Below are 21,873 nucleotides of genomic sequence, written 5' to 3'. Positions count from 1 at the left end.
CAGCTCAACTTACCTCTCCTCAGTTTCTGATTCTGCATCATTTTCACTGATGAGTGATGAATGGAGTTGGCACACTCAACCCCTCTCTTGGAAGGAGACACAGGAGTTAGGACTGTGGGGAGAAAAGGGGTGGGGGGAAGAAATCACAAATGCTTATAATATATGGTCCTTTCTTTTGTTCTCATTTCAACAATGAAATTCTCATATATTACTTATTTGGGGTGAGCTACATGAAAAGTCTTTGGAAAAAACTATGTGGCAAATTGTAAAGTTAAAATGATGAAATATTCTTTAAGGAAAAGGGTCACTGCCTATCCACCTTCTCTTCTTTAGGGTGTCACTTTGAGGACGTAATAGCCCTGATACAAATGATCTTTTGATCTTACAAAGCAAAGTCATGGACCCTCTGACCTTGGAACTATAAACACTTACTCTGGAGGTCTCTCATGGGTACAATAGACAATCACAATGTACATCCTCTCATCTCTTATGGAGGTAAGTTTTGATTTATCTCCCTTCTCCTTTTCTGTATAAATGTGTGTGAAAATCTCCAGACTTCATGGTCACTTTTCTCTTATCTTGCATGCATGTTATCACTGATAATGCTTACCCAACATTAAAATTACGTTCTCTGTCTCTTCTATGTTAGTACAGAGGGATCTTTTTTTGGAATCTATCTATTTCCCCAACACTATGATGATCTTCCAAAAAAAGTGTTTCATCCTTCATATTTCTTATTTCCTCTCTTCCCTCAGTCCAGGTAATACCCCAAATGCACTACTCCTGGTCAACAGTAGACTTAGGTAACACCCAATATTGCTTAGTTACCCACTTGGTCCATGTAGATACCAACAGATGATCATTGAAACTTTTTGTTCTACCTTGGCTATCTCTGTATGCATTCTTAATAAAGGCTGCTATAAGAGTCTCGAAAATGACAGGACAGTGGGACAGAGTTTAGAAAGTGTGTGTGAGTATTCCAGGGTATGGGATGTAAAGCTGCAAGCCTAGAAGTCAACCTTAATTTCACTTTCCCTCAACTACCACATCCAATTGACTCCACACTCAATCTACATCCCAAATCCTTTACGTCTTCTATTTTCGCTAATTCTACCTTAGTTCAAGTCACTATACAATAGCCTCCAAACTGGACTCTCTGTTTTTATTCTTGTTCCTCTCTATAGCCACTGTTGTAATCTTTTTAAAATATATAAATCATAACATGTCACTTGCCAACTCTTGAATGGCTTTCAACCATACTTAGATTAGAATTCAAACTCCTCACCTACAAAGCCCCAAACCTCATTTTGTACTTCTCTGCCTTTATTCACTAAGTTCCAGCTTTCTTTCTGTTCTCCCAACACACCAAGCTTGGAAGTACATATCTGTACTTCCCCCCCCCCCCCCCCCCCCCCGTTTTTGCATGGCTCCTTTTAAGGACTCAGCTAAACTGTTACCTTCTTAAGGAGGGCTTCCCTGACTAGTTATGCTAAAGTACCCACACAGTTGTTCTCCACCACGTTGCTGTGGTTTCTCAGCAAAACATTTACTACTAGTTGTTTCTTATGTGTATGTGTTTTCAATTGCTCAAAATTTTGTTGAATGAATGAATGGTAAGCCGTACTCCATTTTCTAGATGAAAGATAGGAAATACTGAGTAAGGAACAAGACTCTAAGAACTCTGTTTCAGATTTTTTTTTGAACTTCCTCACAATAGCTACTTTATGTTTTGTCAATTTCTCTGTCATGATTGGCAATTAAACTCTTTCTATAGAAAGTACTTATGCTCTGAGGCAGCTAGGAAGAATGGCCTGGGGCCTTGCAACCAACTTCATTAGAAGGCTTGAAGAAGCAACACCAAATGATGGGATAGGTGGCAGTAACTTTAAACAGGAAAGGAAGCTAGCTGAATTTTGTAGCTTCTATAGAGAAGAAACAAAAAGAGTCAAAGTAGGAGCTGATAAATAATCTGGGAATTAACAATAGAAAGGCCCACAGGGCTTCCCTGTGTTCACCCCCAAAGCCTCTGAACTCACATCTCACCTTCCTACTGTCCTCATAGGGCATGCAACATAATCTTGCCTAAAAATCATACTGAAAACTCACCATCATCACCTCTCTCCCAACCAAATCCTTCAGATTCAGACACAGCTCCCACACCCTTTTTCCTTACAAACTTTGGTCTCCCAGAACTCTTTCTTCACTAACTTCCTTGTTTCAAGAGGAAAATCTAATTGTGTAGGAGTTCATTTTCTGTTTATCTTTATTTGTTTATCCTTTACTATTACTTGTTTTTGTTTTGTTTTGTTTTGCTTGTTTTATTTTTACTTTTGCTACAGAATAAATACCCAGTACATTTTTTTTTGATTAATTGAATAGACTCATACTATGGGGGAAGAAACAAGAAGTAAAAACTAAAAGGAGAGGGAAGGAGGTGCAAGAAAAACAGAGAATCTAAAATGTAGGGGAAAGGAAGCAGAAGAATGGAAGAGGGTTTAGGAAGAAACCCAATAAATCAGTTTCCATTGTGAAGACTTAATCACAGTTTCTAGTATGTTGTCAATCTGCTAAAATGGAAGTTGACAGGAAATTGGCAGAAACAGGAGAATGACCACAGGCCAATTTACACTCTTAACTCTTCCCACGGCCTTATTTACAGCTACCTCCTATCTCAAAGTCAGGCAGATTAGGATTCATTCCTCATGCAAATAAATATTGATTTACCAACAGACTGATTTCTATTCAGCTAGAAGGTAATCATCTGTGAATATCAAATCAGATGAGTCTTCCTCTATCACCTCTTTCTTTTTAAATGAATAAAAATTTACTGTGGGATATAAGTAAGTTTCAGTCATAACAGAAGCAGCGTCTGCCATTCCTCTCTAGAAACCAACTCACTTTTAAAACACTCACTGGGGGGAGGTCTGCCATTTTATGAGGCAGGTAGAGCTGTGTTATTCACTGCTATTTCCTAGCACCTAGCATAATGCCTGGTGCATGCCATGTGCTCAATAAATTTTTGGCTATTGATTGAATGAATGAATGAATGAATGAATGAATTAGTTAGTTAGTTAATTAATTAATGATGGTTCCAACCTCTGGTTCACTCTCAGGTTATCCTAAATCAGACACAGAAATATGAGAAATACAGGATGGATGAAAAAAGAACATCGTTAATGAAGAAGAGCACCAGAGTTTTGCTGTTGTTTATCTCCATCCAAATTTTATAGGAAATTCTTCCCATATAGGAAAGTGTGTTAGTCCCTCTGGTACAAAGATGAAGACATAGACCTGGTTCAATGTGTGCTTTCCCATTACCACATTTTAGCATCTATCATACTCGACTGTAACTGTCTATGTATCTGTCTTGCCACTAGATTGGAAACTCTGAGGACATTGTCCATCACACAGTAAGCACTCAATAAAGAGTTGGTGTATCATCGAATGGAGATTGCAACCTCCTGGGGGAAAAGACATAATCAGCTGTATGAAGTCAGGAGCCTTAGTTGTGAGAAAAGCTGACCGTTGCTGCTGTAGCAGAAAAGGAGTATGTTGAAGATGATGTAGGTGATGTTGGATCTGCCGGCAGTTTCCGAGTGTGGGCTGGGATCCTGTCTCGTGAAGCCGAAGAATGGAAACACGGACCCAGGAGAGGCAAAGAGTTTTAAAAAGAGGATAGTTTATTAGAGGCAGGAGAAGAGGTTGCAGCTCCAGAGCAGGAGAGGGTCCCGAATGGGGGTGCCCCATGACTGAGGCAAAAGCTCTTACTTTTATATCTTCCCTCGCCTGCTTGGGGAAGGGGAGCTGTTTGAAGAAGGGAACTTGTTTGAAGAAGGGAACTGGTGCCTTCTAGCGAAATTTGTCTACCAGGTTTGTTCTGCTTGCCCATCCTGGAGGAATTAGCAAAGTAACCCACTTTTATCTATCAGATCTGCTCCATTTGTCAGGCCAAAATGAATTTTATGATTAACCTCAAGGCCTTGTTACATTATGTCCTAGAGCAAAGGAGTGATTTCAAAACTTGAAGTTTTAGGATATGACTGTCTTTGTTTATTCCACCAGGGACCTCCCTGTCTACCCAGGGGCACGCTAACTCTCCTGTATCAAAGATACTGGGTAGCTCTCAGAATTGTTAGAAGGTGTAGAGAATCGTGACTAAAGCTAAGCCTCAGGTATAATGCAAAACAAACAAACAAACACTATAGAACTTGTCCAGTGAAGAAACTGTCTTCATTGCAGCTCCCTACAAATGCCACTTTTGCATGAGCAACTCAGTCTTGCAACCACTGAGAAACTGCTGTTGCTGCTACTGCTGCCAACAAAGCCAGCCACCTCTGCTGCTACTCATCTCAGCAAAACTGGAAGCTCCATACGGAGCCTCTTTCCGCTGGTTGTCTATACCTGAATTTAAGTTTCACATGAATGAACCTGATTGGCAGAGCCTCAGTCACATTTTAGAGCCCAACTGCAAAGGAGTCTGGGGCTTTGAGTTCTAAATAAAGGAAAGCTATTCAAAAGATGATGGGTATCCATAAACATGATAGATGTCCACTGTCCTATAGCAACATGTGACAGGAGCTAAACCAGAGATATGCATTCAGACCTAGTCTTTTGTTTCTATGGAACTTATATCCTTGTAGGAGAGACAAACAATAAACATGAATAAGCATAATGATGGGCAGCACTAGATGCTACAAAGACAAATAAAGCTGTGAGGCAGGGTATTCAGGAAAGCCGTTTCTGAGAAGATGAGCAGAGACTTAAATGATGTGAGGGAGCAGCAAGCACAAAGTCTCTGGAATAGGAGCCAATTTGGCATTTCTAAAAAACTACAAGGAGGCTAGAACTGAGTAAGTGAAGGCGGAAAGAGGGTAGAAAATAATATTGAACGAGCAGCCTAGGCCGTGTCATGTAGGCCCTTGCAGGCCATGATTTTGGACTAGGAAAGGTGGCAGCGGAATGGCACGATCTGACTTATATTTTTAAAAGGGTCACACTGGCAGCTGTATAAAGAACAGATTAGAGGGGGAAAGGGTAGAAGCAGGCAGACCAACCTGATCAAAGTATGAGCAGAGGGATCAAAGCACTGAAATCTGCCCAGATGGTTAGGGAGAAAGTGACATAAGACAGGAATCTTGAGAGATAAGTGAAAATTGCCCAGGAGAAGAGATCAGAAGGCATCTTGGACAAAGGCAAGAGCAGGAGCAAAAACATAGGGACATGGAAGGTCCTAGCATATTTGCAGAACTTTCAGTAGCCTTGTGAGGTTACAGAGAAGGATCTAGACACAAGGCTAGAAAAGTAGGGGATAACTAGACTGCCAAAGGCTTCCATGCTGTTCTTTAAACCTTTCATATCACCGAAGTAAAATGTTGGGCAGTGATGGGAGCAGAGCCTGAATCAAAACTGGGACTAGATCTTTCCCCAGTGAGTCCAGACCTTTCATGGGAGTTTCTAAGAGGGCAGAAAGGACACAGTTCCTTGACCTTTTCCCCATCCTCAGATTAGAGAAAAAATGGCCAACCCACAGTTCTGTGCTATTATTATAAAAGGAAAGCTGGGCATACCCACTCACATCTAAGGTAGGGAAACCAGCAAAGAAGACCTCAGTGCGCCTCCATCAAGGTCAGTCCCAGGAGAAATTGTTAAGTAGACATCTTGTCTTCTATACTTTCTCATTTCTCTTCTGTAGTCATCTTATATTCCACTCCAGATTCCCGAGTAGATGTACACGAACATTAAAGGAAGCTGTGGGTTGGTGAAGAGAATGGAAGAGGAGGAGGGCATTTCAGAAAGAGGGAATAGTGAATGCAAATGCTAGGAACCAGAAAGCACTGCTGTCCTGGCCAGCCAAACCAAGGCTGGAAAGACCGGTTGAGCCTGGGTTGTGAAATGCTTGGACAATGGGGTAAGCAGTCATCAGGACAATTTATTTCTTTTTTTCAGCGGGCCCATCTGTGTGGACAGAGCAAGGAGTGCAGTTTCCAGGCTCTCGGCCTCATGTGGAAAGGTGCTGGCTCAGGTAGTAAATGGCCATCAACTATGATTGCATGGCCATCAGCTGTGGCTAGTTGGCCATCAGCTGTAACCAGTGAGCTATTGGCCTTTAATATGACAGCTGTGGCTATGCTAGCAGAAAAATGGGCGCTAGCAAGAAGATGGTGGCTGAGCTAGCAAGAGTGGATTGCAGAGAGGCAGATGCCGCCAGTGAGAATATAGTGGTATGACTCCCCCATCTATGGCTCCCTGGGTGTTCTTTTTTGGCCTCACCATATCCTGCGTTCTTATGTGGGGAGCGGGAGCTGAGACCCTGCCTGATACCCCGTAGGACACCATCTTATTGGGGAAGGGGAATATGACTTTATTGGGGAACAGTGTGCACTTCCGGAACTTTCCCAAGTCAAGTTGTTGTCCTTTCAATCTTCGTTGTGGAGGACCCAGCTCAGCTCCAGGTCCAGTTGCCATTGTTAGTTGCAGGGGACGCAGCTTACCATCACTTGTGCAAGTCGAACCAGCAACCTTATGGTTGAGAGGCTGCACTCCAACCAACTGAGCCATCTGGCCACCCAGGAGCTGAGCGGCAGCTCATTGACTTCATTCTAGTTGCAGAGGGCGCAGCTCTCTGGCCCATGTGGCAATCCAACCGGCAGCGCTGCTGCCCAGAGCTTGCACTCTAACCAACTGAGCCACCCGTCCACCCAACAATTTATTTCTAAACCAAATTCCCTTATTAGAGTAACCAAAAGCTAAATGTGCAGTGCTTGATTTTTGCCCACGGTGGATGCCTAGAAGTGTTTGCAGGTTTGGTTGAATCAACAAATGGAAGTCTGTATGTTTGGGACAGATTGCCCGAGTTAATCTCTATGAGATGTCATCTCCATATTGACACTTACCTGAGATCAGAGACATATTTTGGGGAATTTAACTGCAATATCGCTTTTATGTTATAAAATATGGATCAGATGTGAAAGATCTGCACCATTTAGAGCTTTGCAGGTGGGAGATTCACTGTAGTTTTAAGTGCCCTGGATCCTTTTGTTCCACCTTAGCTGAGCGTTTGTCACCCCAACCTGATCTTTGTATTTCTCCTGTATCAGCCACGGGTTGCTGCAGATCACTTCAGAATTCTTAGCAGAAACAAGATGCAGGCTTGAGAAGCATTGCAAGTCAAGACAGGTGAGTAGAGTTGGCTCCAAGGGCTTAAGAGGGACTTAGCCAAAAACTATTCAAAACAGGTTATTCCATCTGAACTGGGACAGCAGACACCAAGGAGAGAAGGGACTATGTTAGATTTCTGCAACTTCAGCCTGGTGACTATATTTGCTTGTGAAATGCTACCACCTCTTCTGATCCCTCCATCCCTACCCGCTCCACTAATCTCCTTCCGCATAAAATGTATCTTTATCCATAGATGCAGGGTACCAGTGGAAGAGGATGAGGAACAACTTGGGGTACAGAGATTATAGATGTTTTACTGACGAACTTAAAAAATGAATTTGTCGATCATCAGCACCCCGCCCCCATTTAGGCTGGGTCACTCCAAAGGAAAGCGCTGATGGCCCCAGACCCCCTAGAAGGAATCCCACCACTCTGAGTTTCTCTCCTTCACCTCCCCGTTTTGCTGCCCTCGCCGGCCACTTTCCCCTCTCACTCTGAGCTGCACGCTCTCCCGTATCCCCCCTCCTAAAGCTACTCTTCAAACACATCCTTCCGGGCCCAGCAAAGCCCAGCGTGCTCAGTATCCGGAGAGGCACTGGTGCTCGCTTTTATCCGAGAGAAAAAAACTGCCATTTCCGAAAAGAAAGGAAACTGCTCGAGCGTTCTGGGCTCGCAGGCGCGCCTCGGAGGGGGAGGAGGGAAGCAGAGCCCCGGCGCCAAGAATCGCAAGCCCCGCCCCCGCGTGCCGGCCTCGCCCCGTCCTGCCACCACGGCTCGTGCGCGACGCCTGCTCCTGGCCCTGCACCCGCGCCCTATTTGGTCATTGGGGGCAGGTGGCTGGAGGGGAGGCGTGAGCGGCGGAGGGGACTCCCGGCGGGTTTGGGTGCGCAGAAGGGCTGCTTTCGCTGGCGCAGCCGTCACCGCGGTTGGAGACCCACGAGGCCGCCGCATCCTGCGCTCAGAACAATGGGACTCGGCGCGCGAGGTGGCCTGGCCTTTTTCATCGTGGGGGCGCTGCTGGTGCTGGCGCTGCTGAAGGTCGCAGTGGACAGCGAAGACTCCGGGGGTAAGTGGCTGCGAGAGTCGCCAACCCCTGTTTCGGGAGAAAGCGCGCTACCCAGCGGGAGTTTCCAAGTGGGGATCTGGTTGGGAGGAAAGTTCTGCGTGTCTTAGGCCGAACGCAGGGGGCCACCCTGAAGGTGACTAGATGGGGTTAGGGGAAACTGAGGCTCCTGCTGGTCTCCCACCTGCCCGGGAGCCGCCTGCAGAGGCAATTGTCCGGTCGTTCCCCCCAGTTTTTCCGCAAGCGGCGCTCGCAGGCCTGGAGGAGTGCGTATAACCTGTTGAGTTACCCGAAGGACGGGCCTGCAGCGGAGGGCTCAAGTTAGTGTTCCAGCCTTCCCTTGAAGTTAATGTTTTCTGGGAGGTTAGTTTACCTAAAGCTTCCTTTTGTAAACGAGATTAGGTGGATTGAACAATTTGTCCACCGGTTCCTGCGGAAATATGTCTACCAGTTCTTTGGGGAACCTTTCAGGAGTTTCCCCGGCGTTTTGTCGTCCAATTGTGTAGCATCAAACAAGTTATTTATACTCTTAATGTGCCCAGATGCTTCAAGTGAAGACTTCGGGGCCAATGTAGCTGGTTGGGAGCTTTGGGGACGCGCGCCCTGCCCTCCCTGCGCAGGTGAGGTTTAAGCCGCGTGGAAGGGCGCCTCCTGGCCCTGGTGTGTGTGCCTTAAACCCGCCCAGGCGCGCATCAGCTGTGCAGCCGGAAGATCACAGCTGACGATCGTCAGGAGCCCACGACATCGTCAAAGTCATAACAAAGTGATTTTGACGTTTGTCTTCTTGAGGGAAGGGAGTTTCCCGTTAGGCCCTTGAGCCTTTGGGGACTTTTTGAAAAGTTCTTTTTGAATCAGGGAAGGAAGCTGGAAATGGTTTAAATTCCATTTTCTCTCTGTGAGCTATTACAGAAGTAGGGTCACTGGGTAGTAAACTAGGATAAGATTCTCTAAGTGATCCAGGTTTTTCATAGATTTAAATTCTATCCAACTGCTGTGTATTTAGCCTTAGATTCTGTTTTATCCAGCAAGTGATAAAGAAAGCCCTTTGCAAAACTACATGGTTCAGGCACACCTGCTTTTGCCAGAATAATCTGGGTGAAACAATAACAATTTTTGTTTGTTTTGCTGAATGAATGTTTGTTTTGCTAAATTGTGCATGTGACAAACTGGCTTCGCAGATGGAATTTTGAGATCATTTAAGAAAAGGAGGATCAGTAAATCATGTCCATCGTATTTTCAATATTATGCAATGTTTTACTGTAAAAGTGAACAATCTGGAATGACACAATACTGGGGGTGCCAAAAAATGTATACACATGACTTACATTCATCCTTTGTTATTGGTACATATTGAGTATTACAATTTTAATACAGTTTTTTCCTTTCTTAAAATGTGTATACATTTTTTTGCACCCTCTGTATATCTTAGTGCTAATTTTATACCAATATTTATGGGGAGAGGTCTCCATTTTTTTATTTGTTACTTTGTGAAAGTAAACCTTTTAGTTTCTCTGATGAATTACTGATTAGAGAAACTGAGCGTCCTTGCTTTTCTTTCTTTTGCCCTTCTAACACTTTTTTTTTTTTTGGCCCTATTTTGATACTTATTGTTTGACTGTTCTGTTTATTACTTAATGTCTCACCAGAGGTTAGTGCTGTTTAAAAACTTGGAATGAATGCTCTACTATACAAAAGCCTTTATTTCATGAACTAGTATAACCAACATAAGCTGGAATCCATTTCTACAGACTATAATGTCACCTTGAAACTAGTGTAAAAAAAGAAGGTTCTGTAGAGGATTTCTCAAAAAAGCCAGTAAATGTCCTAGTCTTCATGTACAGTGTGTAATCTGTGTAAAGTGTCTTTATGAAGTGCAGTGATTTTTAACAGTACGATTTTTAACAATCATCCTAGAGCTTACATACTCATAGCTGACTTTCACTAGGCACTTTTCCTGTGTACCTCACAATATGCTAAGTGAGGTCCGTACCACATCCCATAGGATCCTCACAGTATTGTCCCCATTTTATGAGGAAACTGAGGCTTGGAAATTACCCAACGTATTCAAAGTAAAACAGCTAATACACGTTTGATTTCAGAGACCAGAATCCAAACTCTTAATTCACCATTTTGCCACTAAGCTACATTAGATGATGCTAGCTAGCTCTTCTCGTAGATAATGCTTAAGTCCACAATACTACCATTGTCCAGAATGTTGTGGGAGAAGATAAAAAACGTTGAAATTCTTTTAAAAATATCCTTCACAGTCTGTTGCATAGTTTTGTAAATATCCTCAGTTGGAGGAGAAGGAGACTATGTACAAGTCAGCAAGCCAGCAAACAGGATAGATTGTGGTACTGCAATAGGAGACATAAGAGGAAAGAAGAGGGAGGCTCTTATATAAGACTCTTGGTGACAAGTGACAGAAACCCACCTTGAACAACCTTTGGGGAAAGAAGAGGCTTTATTGACTCTTGAACCAAAAAGTGCTAGGATGAAGGTGGCTTCAGAAATGCTGTGTTCAGGACTTCATATTGGTTGCCAAGAGATGGTCATTTCTGGCTCTTCTGATTACATCTGTCAAAACTCAGGCAAGCCATAATTAAACTGTTCTCAGACTGGTTGGGGGTGGGGAGAATATGACACTCCACATTACAGGAACTTTCTAAAGTGAATCCCAGGCTTCCAAAGCCACCATAATGGGTACCCAATTAGGAAATGAAATTACTCCTAAGTGAGTCTATGCCACTTCGTGAATTTAACTTCCTTTCTTTTTTTTTTCTACTCAGTGCATTATAGAATTGAAGACTTGGTCTTTCTGTCAAGTAAAACAATGAACTCCGTGTACTTAGGGTTGTCCATGACATTCTTTGTCTCTTAGGATACAGAAATAGTGCCTGCCCACAGCAGGCGCTTAATAAATATTGAAAAAAGAAGAAAAGTTAGTAAAGCTAGAAAGATTCTGTCTTCTCAAGCAAAAAATGAAAAATAATAAAAGATTGGTTGCCAGGAAATCATCCCTCATAAGAGTGAGAACAGAAAGGAGATATAAAAACAGAAGACTCTTGCGGTAGTCCAGGCAAAAGATAATGGTGCGTGGTGTGGAGATAAGTACACGGATTCCAGATCTATTGTGGGGGCGAGGGGGAATTGAAATCACTTGCTAATGGATTGGATGGTGGAGTGAGGAAGAGGAGGAATCAAAGAATGACCTCTCGGTTTAGGGGTTGAAAAACTGGTAATGCAACAACTGGGAAGACTCCGGGAGAAGCAGGTTTATAGTAGAAAATCAACAGTTCCATTTTGGCACTCACATGTATGGGCTTTGGAATCAAACAGCCTGGTGCAGATCTAGATTTTTCCACTTACTAGCTGGGTGGCCTTCTCTGGGAGCTCAGTTCCTGTCACTGCAAAACAATATTCCTGTCTCAGAATTGCTGGGAAGGTTAGATGAGCTAATGCAAGTTACATGCTCCCCAGGAGGCCTAGCATGTACTAAGCTCTTCATAATATTGGCATTTATTTGATACCTACTGCTAAATAGTATAGTCTACTGACCTTGATCTTTTTCAAGTTTAATCTTCACATCGGATCCTTTTGTGAGAAATGGATTATAGTTCCATCAAGAGGAAGAAATTTGCACATGCAGTAAAGATAGATCCTTCAAAGTTGTTATTGCTTACTTTTTGTACTCTGAGGTGTGTGTATGTTTTGTTTTTGTTTTTACGGTGAGAGAGGGCTATCTTTGTGAAAAGTACATGATAATACACTTGCTCTCTTCTCATGTGGTATACGTTTTTAATCTTCCATTATGCAAGGACCCAAGGTGAATAAACCAACTGAAAAATTGCTTAACCGGGGCATAGAATTCATCTAAACCTTTTCCAAATCGTAAGGTACTAATTAAAATTAAGAGGCGTACTGAGAAGGTTTGCAATGAAAAGTAAATTCATCTTCTCCCCATTGTATGAAGTTCATCTTTCCATTGTGGGAAGTTAGGGGTGTTGGTGGTACAAGACCTAGGGGCCCTGCAGGGATGGTCCACTCCACTCAGAAGAGCAGAGTTATAGTAGCAGAAATCAGTTTTTCTGTCACCAATCACTGTTCCTCTTGGGCGTGAATGAAAACTTTGGTCAAGCTATTGTATAAATTGCCAGTGGCTGGAACATAGTAAATACTGTGTGTTTGTCTTGAAAAAAACAGTAATACAGTTCCAGATTTACTGACAGTTTTGTGTGTTGGTTTTTTAATTATTAGTTTCAGGTGTACAAAACAATGTAACAGTTAGACATTTACACTCCTTACAAAGTAATAACCTTCCTCCACTCATCTACTACCCCTCTGACATCGCACACAGCCATTACATTTCCACTGTCTCTATTCCTTATGCCGTACTACACTTCCTGTGACTATATATATACATTAAATTATAGTTGACATTCAGTATTATTCAGCTTCAGGTGTACAGTGTAGTGATCAGGCATCTACACCATCCCTGAGGTGGTCTCTCTAATAAGACAAGTGTCCAACAGATACCCTATAAAATCTTGACAACATTATTGATTATATTCCACAAACTGTCTTTCGTATCCCCATGGCAATCTTGTGATTACCGACTGTGCTTTCTAATCCCCTCACCTTCTCCCTCATCCCCAACCCCCTCTCATTTAGCAACCCTCAGTTTTTCCTCTATATCTCTGAAACTGTTTCTGATTAGTTTGTTCATTTGTTCTATTCTTTAGATTCCACATATAAGTGAGATCATGTGGTGTTTGGGCAGTTTTATGTTTCATAGCAACAGTGGCAAAAGTAGAACTTCCTGTGGAATAATCTACGCTCCCCCATATCACCACCACAATATGTTGCCAGTGTTCTTAGTTAAATATTGAATGTGCTTTAATCACAGGGTATTTCTTTATTTTTATAGGATCCTCAAGCGGAAATCCTTCTGTACTACTTGAAAGCCCCGCTATTGAACCAACAGGTGAGTTTAAAAAGGTTGAAGAAATGGATTTTCATCTGTCTAGGATACATAAAGTACTATCAGCCAAGAAAATACATGAAAGCTGGTATACTGACCTGTTTTAACCATCAGTTATTCATCCATGAATCCCTAAAGCCTTCCTCAAGGGCTGCCATCAATTAATGGTAGTCCACTGGATGGACAGCCTTTCTTAGTCTAGCAAAGATGTGAATACAGTTTAAAACTGAAAGCATATTAGAAGTTCATACTGAGTTTTGAAGCACATTCATACTGAGTTTTGCATTTACAAGAGGTGCTCAAAGAGGTTACTATCGGCATCCAGACACTTCTGATTATGGAGAACTGCTTTGAGCATAGGTAACATCTCTTAAAATGTGTACGAGTATACATTTTTTTGGCACGCCTGGTATATGGGAATGTGGTAGAGAGTAACCTTGAAGGGCTGCTTCTGATTGGGTGGGCAGGGAGGACCTCTCTGAGCTGGGGTCATCTGAGCTGAGACCTGACTGACAGGATACAGCCCTACAGATACCAGAGGGAAAAGCATTCCAGGCAGAGGCATAATTGAGGCAGGTAACCTGAAAGTGAGCCTTTTGTGTCCAAGGAACACAGGCAGGTCGCTGTGGCTGGCACGCAATGGTGGGTTCAGACTTCAGTTACATTATTATATATACATAAAGGAAATTAGGAAACAAATACAGTATTTAAAATCTAAAAGTTATATTTTGAGACATCAAAAACATAGTAGATCAGGCTCTGGAAGAGGAGGCCAGAAACGTGGATTCTGGCAACTTCGTTAACCACTATGCACCTGCATGTTCTCTGTATCTCCAAGACAGCAGTATAATAATATAATGGAACTGCCCTGGTGTTTTCTTTCCTAAAGTACGCCTCTATTCTGAAGTCGTAATTAGGAGCCCAACAAAATGCTTCCAATTCAGACCAAGAACTGCTGCTGTACTTTATTATGATGTGAACTACAAACAAGAACATTTAACATTTTAAGTCATTTTAAGGGTTAGAGATAGGAGGCTGAGTCACCAGCCTGTTGTATGAGTTCTGGGAAAACCCAGAAAATTGTGAATGTTGGCTTAGTTTTGTGGAGGTGGGTGGGAAGAGGAGGTCGTGATGAATGAAGAGATAAACAGTGGGGGAAGTATGTGAACTGAGAAAACATGCAAAAGTCCCAGAAACTCTTGAGAAATACAAAACAGCAACAGAAATAAGAGAAAAACTAAAGACTGAAGCATTTTTTAAATACGTTTTTTGTTTTCAAAACCAGGTAAAACAAAAGATGTATAGAAGATAAAAGGTAGCCACCCCCACCTCCCCCCGGAAAAGTAGGCCTAGGGCAGAAAAGCGAGCTACCTGACTCTTGTTTCCTCTTGTCTTTCTATAAAACCTGTGAAGGGTCCAGCACACACTGGGGACACAGTGGGTCCTGGTTGAATCTGAATTCTAGTGTGAATAGGAGAGTGCACTCAACTGGGATTGAATAGCTGACACGTCTTTTTGTTATCTTTTCCGTTAACTGCTCCTTTTTCACAGAAAGCTGGCAGGCTAGCTCTGGACTCTCATGACTTCTTTGAAACTAAGATTCAGACTTACCTCATCACGATGAGTAGTAACTGCATAAAGATTTCTCAAGAGTCACTCTCCCTCATGTATAAAGTTCTTAGGAAGAGACTTTGTCTGAGGTACTGATTATCGTTAAATAGTAATTAATATCAGACATTAACTCTTTAGCTCTTCATCATTTTGCTTGTCACTCTTTTTTTCTTAATATGCAGTTTTGTTTAAAATTTATTGTAAAATAAAACCACATGATAAAAAAGTCTAAACATTATGTATGTGAAAATAGTAAAATGTACAATACCAGTCTTCCTTTCTTTATTGAGCCCCATGCAGTCCTTTTCCCAAATGTACTTTAATAGTTAAAAGCTAGACTCATTATTTCCACCTGAAGATCTGCTGTAGTATTTCTTATCTCACCTCACCTGTAACCACCATTCATATAGTGTCTCCGGCCAGAAATGGTTACCAGTTTCACATGCAGCCTTCCCCAGCATAATCCATATATAGTATATGTGCTTTTTTATTATCATAAGTGGATAATGCTCAGCACACTGTTCTCTGCCTACTTGGTCTCACACCTCATCCTTCGTAATGGCTGCATGGTATTCCATGGTACGGATGCAGCTTAACTCATTCACCCAGTTCCCTATTCGTGGACATTTAGGTTATTTGTAATCTTTACTATTTCAAGCAGTGCTGTAGTGAGCAGCCTTCCTGGTCAGTTTCAGAATGCTTCTGCCAGGGCACGTGTGGTGCTTTTTCTAATGGTGAAATTGCTGAGTCAACGGTGTATGCATTTTAATTGGTGATATATTGTTAAATTTTCTGCAAGAAAATTATATCATTTTATTGCCACTGTCAGTATTAAAGGTACCTGTTTCCTACAACCGCGACAGCACTGGGAAATAACAAACATTTTAATAGTTGGCAATCCGAGATGTGAGTAATAAAGTCTCACTGTTTGGCGTTACATTTCTTTAATTATGAGTGGAGAATGTTTTCATGTTGACTTTGGAGATTTTTTGTTCTTTTTTTAAAGTTTCATTGAGATATAATTAGGATATCATACAATTAATTTCTTTCAGCTGTACAGTTCAGTCCCAGAAACTCTTGAGAAATACAAAACAGCAACAGAAATAAGAATTAAAGACTGAAACATTTTTTAAATACATTTTTGTTTTCAAAACCAGGTAAACACATTTTAAGAAAGGATATATTCACAGATATGTACAACCAGTCAATTTTAGGACATTGTGATCACCTCAAAAAGAAACCCAGTGCCCTTTAGCTATCATTGCCTTATCCGCTACCCCACCTCCACCGCTTAGCAACCACTAATCTACTTTCTGTCTCTAGATTTCCTTATTCTGGACTTTCCTATAAATGGAGTCGTGTAGTATGTTGTCTTTTGTGACTGGCTTCTTTCACTTAATATGTTTTCAAGGTTTGTCCAAGTTGTAGCATGTATCAGTATTTCATTTCCTTTTATGGCTGAATTGTGTGTCTATGCGCCATTTTGGTTATCCATTCATCACTGAAGGGCATTTGGGTTGTTTCCACCTCTTGGCTATTAAAATAATGCTGCTAATAAACATTTATGTGAACGTGTTTTCATTTTTCTTGGGTATATACCTAGGAGTGGAATTGCTGGCTCATGTGGTAACTCTGTGCTTAATGAACTGCCAGACTGTTGGCTGCACTGTTTTACATTCCTACAGAAGAGTATGAGGATTCTAATTTCTCCACATCCTCATCTACTTTTGTTATAATGTTTTTATTCTAGCTACCCTAGTGGGTGTATCTCATTGTGGTTTTGATTTACATGTGTTTGATGAGTAAAGGTGTGCTTTTTTGATGAGTTCTTTCATATGCTTATTAGTCATTTGTATGTTTTCTTTTGAGAAATGTCTATTCAAGTCCTTTGCCCATTTTTTTTTTTTTAAGATTTTATTGGGGAAGGGGAACAGGACTTTATTGGGGAACAGTGTGTACTTCCAGGACTTTTTTTCCCAAGTCAAGTTGTCCTTTCAGTCTTAGTTGTGGAGGGCGCAGCTTAGCTCCAGGTCATTGTTAGTTGCAGGGGGCGCAGCCCACCATCCCTTGCGGGAATTGAACCAGCAACCTTGTGGTTGACAGCCCACTGGCCCATGTGGGAATCGAACTGGCAGCCTTCGGAGTTAGGAGCACGGAGCTCCAACCACCTGAGCCACCGGGCCGGCCCCTTTGCCCATTTTTTAATTAGGTTTCTCATTTATTAGCTTACCATTTTGTTAGCTTGTCTGTGTCTTTTTATTCATTTATTTTCTGATTATAAAAATAGTGTATAGTTTTTATGGCAGTTTTGAAAACTATAGCAAAGTCTTTTTTAATCATTATTCAGATTACTTACAGGAAGTATTTTTAGTTTTTTTTAAGCTCAGAGTTAACTACATAAGTGCAGTTTCTTAAAATGAGAACTAACCTGTTACAAAACATTTCATTATGGTTACATCTTATGACATGAAAACAGCTAGTTGAAAAGTGACAATTTTAGTTTATTACCTAACCAGTAAGAACTGGTTTGACTGCTTTTTTTTTTTTTTTTTTTTTGCTTTTTTTTCCCTCCACAATGAATTTGATTCACTAGTTTTAGTATGCATTGCTTTGTTGTATTTTGGGAACGATAAAAAGGGAAAATTTGCATTGCTATTAAGTAAATTTGGGCAAGCTACTTACCCTCTCTGTACCTCAGTTCCCTCTGTAAAATTGAGCTGATGAAGTAATATAAACATCTCATAGGATAAATGAAAGAACATGTAAAGCACCTGACTTTAAAAAAGACCCTCGCACAAGTAAAAATTAAATGTGTTTTTCTTTGCACTCCAGTGCACAGTGACCCTTTTTTTTCCAATTACTCTCATGCTATTTTTTTAAATATTTTTATTAAAATATAGCTAACATATAATATTATATTAGTTTTAGGTATACATCATAGTTACTCAACATTTATATACCCAAAGAAATGATCACCATGATAAGTCCAGCAACCATCTGACACCACACCATGCTAACACAATATTACTGACTATATTCCCTATGCTGTATGTTACATCCTCATGACTTACTTGTTTTATATCTGGAATTTTCGACTTTTTATTCCCCTTCCCTTTTTTCCCCTCCTTTTTACTTTTTCAACTACAGTTGACATTCAGTATTTCAGGTGTACAACATAGTGGTTAGACATCTATATAATTTAAGAAGCGATTGCTCTGACCAGTCCAGTACCCACCTGGCACTGTACATAGTTATTACCACATTACTGAGTATATCCCCTATGCTTTACTTTACATCCCCATGGCTTCTTTGTAACTGCCAATTTGTACTTCTTAATCCCTTCACTTTTTTTACCTTGCCTTTAACCCCCTTCTAGTCAATCACCCTGATAAATCTAATACCCATCTGACATGATACATACTTATTACAGTATTATTGACTATAATCCCTATGCTGTACCCTACATCCCCATGACTACTGTGTAACAACCAATTTGTACTTCTTAATCCCTTCCCCCTTTTCACTTACCCCTCCAAACCCCCTCCCGTCTGGCAACCATCAAAATGTTCTGTGAGTTTTCTGTTTTGTTTATTTAGTTCTTTAGATTCCACGTATAAGCAAAATCACATTGCACCTGTTTTTCTCTGTCTGACGTACTCCACTCAACACAGTACCCTCCAGGTTCATCTAAGCTGCTGCAGAAGGGGAGAACTCATATATGTGTTCACCTGCTCTTTATCCATTCATCTATCGATGGTCATATGAAGGTTGCCTTCATATCTTGGCCATTGTAAACAGTTCTGCAGTAAACATATGGATACACACATCCCCTCGAAATATCGTTTGGGTTTCTTCAGATAAATACCCAGAAGTAGGATTACTGGGTCCTTCTTTGTCTCTCCTTATAGCCTTTGTTTTAAAATCATTTTGTCTGGTATAAGTATTGTTACCCCAGCTTTTTTTTGTCATTTCCATTTCCATGAAAGATCTTTTTCCATCCCTTTACTTGCAGTCTTTGTTTGTCTTTGAATATGAAGTGAGTCTCTTGTAGGCAGCATATGTATGAGTCTTGTTATTTTTTTTTTCATCCATTCAGCCGCCCTATCTTTTGCTTGAAGCATTTAATCCATTTACATTTAAAGTAATTGTTGATAGATATGGAGTTATTGTCATTTTGTTATTCATATTTTTTATCTTTTTTTCACCTTAAAAAAGTCTCTGGAGTTATTGTCATTTTGTTATTCATATTTTTTATCTTTTTTTCACCTTAAAAAAGTCTCTCTAGCTTTCCTTGTAATACTGGTTTGGTGGTGATGAACCCCTTTAGCTTTTTCTTGTCCGGGAAGCTCTTTATCTGTCCTTCCATTCTAAATGGTAGCTTTGGTGGGTAGAGTAATCTTGTTTGTAGGTTTTTGCTTTTTATCACTTTTAGTATTTCATGCCACTCCCTTCTGGCCTGCAAAGTTTCTGTTGAAAAATCTGCTTATAGTCTTATGGGAGCTCCCTTGTGCATAACTAACTGCTTTTATCTTGCTGCTTTTAAGATTCTTTGTATTTAACTTTTGGCATTTTATATTATGTGTCTTGGTGTGGGCCTCTTTTGTTTGGAACTCTTTGCACTTCTGAGTACGTCTATTTTCTTCCATCAGATTAGGGGAGTTTTCTGTCATTTTTTCAAATAGGTTTTCCTTGTTCTCTCTCTCCTTCTGGTACCCCTATGATGTGAATGCTGGTACACTTGATGTTGTCCCAGAGGCCCCTTAAACTATCCTTATGTTTTTAGATTTTTTTTCCTTTTGGCTGTTCTGTGTTGGTGTTTCCTGCTACCTTCTCAATCGCTGATTCAGTCCTCTGCTTTATCTAATCTACTATTGATTCCCTTTAATGTATTCTTTATTTCAGTTATTGTATTCTTTATTTCTGATGGGTTCCTTTTTTAAGTTTTCTATCTCCATTTTTATGTTTTCTATCTCTTTGTAGAAGTTCTCCCTGAGATGATTGAGCATCCTCATAACCAGTGTTTGGAACTCTGTGTCTGGTAGATTGCCTCCATTTGTTTAGTTCTTTTCCTGGAGCTTTGTTCTTTTATTTGGGACATGTTACTTTGTCTCCCCATTTTGGCTGCCTCCCTATGTTTGTTTCTGTGTATTAGGTAGGGCTGCTGTGCCTCCCAGTCTTAGTAGAATGATCTTAGTAGTATTAGGTATCCTATGGGGCCTAGTCGTGCAGTCTCCTTGGTTACCTTTGCTGGATGCTGCAGGTGTGTCCCTTGTGTGGGTTGTGTGTGCCCTCCTGTTGTAATTGAGCCTTTGTTGCTGTTTGCACATCAATGGGGGTATTGACTCTCAGGCTGATTGGCTGGGAGAACTCTCCATGATTACAGAGGAGGAGCTGTTGTGCAAGAGTGACCCTACAGAGCAGGATTCACTTTATCAGGGCTCTGGTGCCTGCCCAGTCTGTGCTTTGGGTGTGTCATCTTTGGAAGTGGCTGGGTGATGCTACGGCTCATTCTGAAGCTGGCCACAGGGCATGTCAGCCGCAGGGCCTCCTAGAAGGGGCCCTGTCACAGGCCAAGTTCAGCCATAGTCTGTGCCCTGCTTGGGGCCACCTGGTATGAGCCACAGAACAATTTGTGGATGGCTGCTGCCCACACTGGGCTTGGAAGTGCCTCAAGAGGCCAAGTCAGGATCTGAGGCTGTCTGTCGCTAGTGCTGTGCTTAGGGCCTCTCAGCCAGAGGTACAGGATATGCTGAAGCCAAAGTCTGCTTGTTTGAGTTTTGTGAACCTTTGAGAGATTTTAGGAAAGACCATGGCATCAGCCAAGACAGGCTGTTTGTATAGAAAAGCCACTGGAAGCAGCTTGGGTATACCTGAGAGTGGGTGGGACAGGGTGTCAGGGAGTCATCAGGGTGGGGCAAATGAATGGTGTTAGATTGATGGAGACTCGGGTATGGCAGCTGCCTGCATCTGCATGCTGGAAGGGGAGAGAAGTCAACAAAGAAACAATGGCTTCCAGCAGCTACTCCATCTGGGAGAAAGCTTCCCCTCCAGCCCTTGCTCTGAAGCCAGACAATAAAGTCCCTCACTGTATGTCCCTGGTGCCTTTTGAGCTGCTGCCCCAGCACTGGAGCTCAGAGCCAGTGAGTCTGTCAGTGAGTAAGTCTGTGTGCGGGCCTTTTAGGAGGACTTACTGAGACTTCGGCAGCCCTCATCTCCCTCAGCTACAATGTGGTCTGTCTTAGGCTCCATGATGCAGGGAGTGCTTTAGCCTTACCCCCGAGTTCTAGGATTCTGTCAGTGGTGTCTTGTCCGTGAATACTTGTTAGTTGATCTTGTGGGGAATCAAAGTCAGGAATGTCCTAAATCACCACCTTGTTGACATTACGCTCAGTAATTTCTTAATATATGCAAATATGCAGCCACTGCTCTTTGAATTATTTTTCATCAACATGTACAGGCATACTTCAGAGATAGGAGTATTGAGAGTTCAGTTCCAGACGACCACAAAAGAGCAATTCACGAATTTTTTGGTTTCCCAGTACGTATAAAAATCATGTTTATACTGTAGTCTATTAAGTGTGCAGTAGCATTGTCTATAAAGAAAATACATATCCTAACTTAAAAATACTTTATTGCTAAAAATGCTAACCATCATCTGAACGTTTAACAAGTCATAATCTTTTTGCTGGTAGAGGGTCTTGCTACAATGGTGATGGCTGCTGACTGATCACGGTGCTGGTTGCTGAAAGTTGGGGTGGCAGTTTCTTAAAATGAGATAACAATGAGGTTTGCCACATTGGTTGACTCTTGGTTTCACGAATGATTTCTCTGTGGCTTGCGATGCCATTTCGTAGCATTTTACTCACACTGGAACATCTTTCAGGATTGGAGTCAATCTTCTAAAACCCTGCCATTGCTTTATCAACTAAGTTTATGTAATATTCTAAATTCTTGTCATTTTGACGTTCTTCACAGCATCTTTACCAGAAGTAAATTCCATCTCAAGAAACGACTTTCTTTGCTCATCCATAAGAGGTGTTAACCAAAGAATAGGTTTAGG

The 21,873-nt window shown here is 41.5% G+C and overlaps 1 protein-coding gene and 1 pseudogene across 2 annotated transcripts in view; one reads left to right on the top strand and one right to left on the bottom strand.

Annotated features, from left to right (window-relative positions):
* Positions 1 to 8,109, bottom strand: part of LOC308503455 (eukaryotic translation initiation factor 4B-like) — a 33,766-nt pseudogene extending 25,657 nt beyond the window's left edge. Inside the window, exon 1 of the transcript in view lies at positions 7,694 to 8,109. The product of the transcript in view is annotated as a eukaryotic translation initiation factor 4B-like (transcript). The remainder of the gene's footprint in view (positions 1 to 7,693) is intronic.
* The window catches only part of TMEM123 (transmembrane protein 123), a 46,585-nt gene continuing 32,465 nt past the window's right edge, over positions 7,754 to 21,873 (top strand). The window contains exons 1-2 of the mRNA XM_081062643.1: positions 7,754 to 8,224; positions 13,149 to 13,205. Of these exons, the coding sequence (XP_080918769.1) occupies positions 8,125 to 8,224; positions 13,149 to 13,205 (157 nt within the window). The 5' untranslated portion in view covers positions 7,754 to 8,124. The remainder of the gene's footprint in view (positions 8,225 to 13,148; positions 13,206 to 21,873) is intronic.

Source organism: Rhinolophus hipposideros (assembly GCF_964194185.1).
Source record: "Rhinolophus hipposideros genome assembly, chromosome: 10".
Classification (NCBI taxonomy): domain Eukaryota; kingdom Metazoa; phylum Chordata; class Mammalia; order Chiroptera; family Rhinolophidae; genus Rhinolophus; species Rhinolophus hipposideros.
This window is presented reverse-complemented; position numbering and strand designations above follow the sequence as displayed.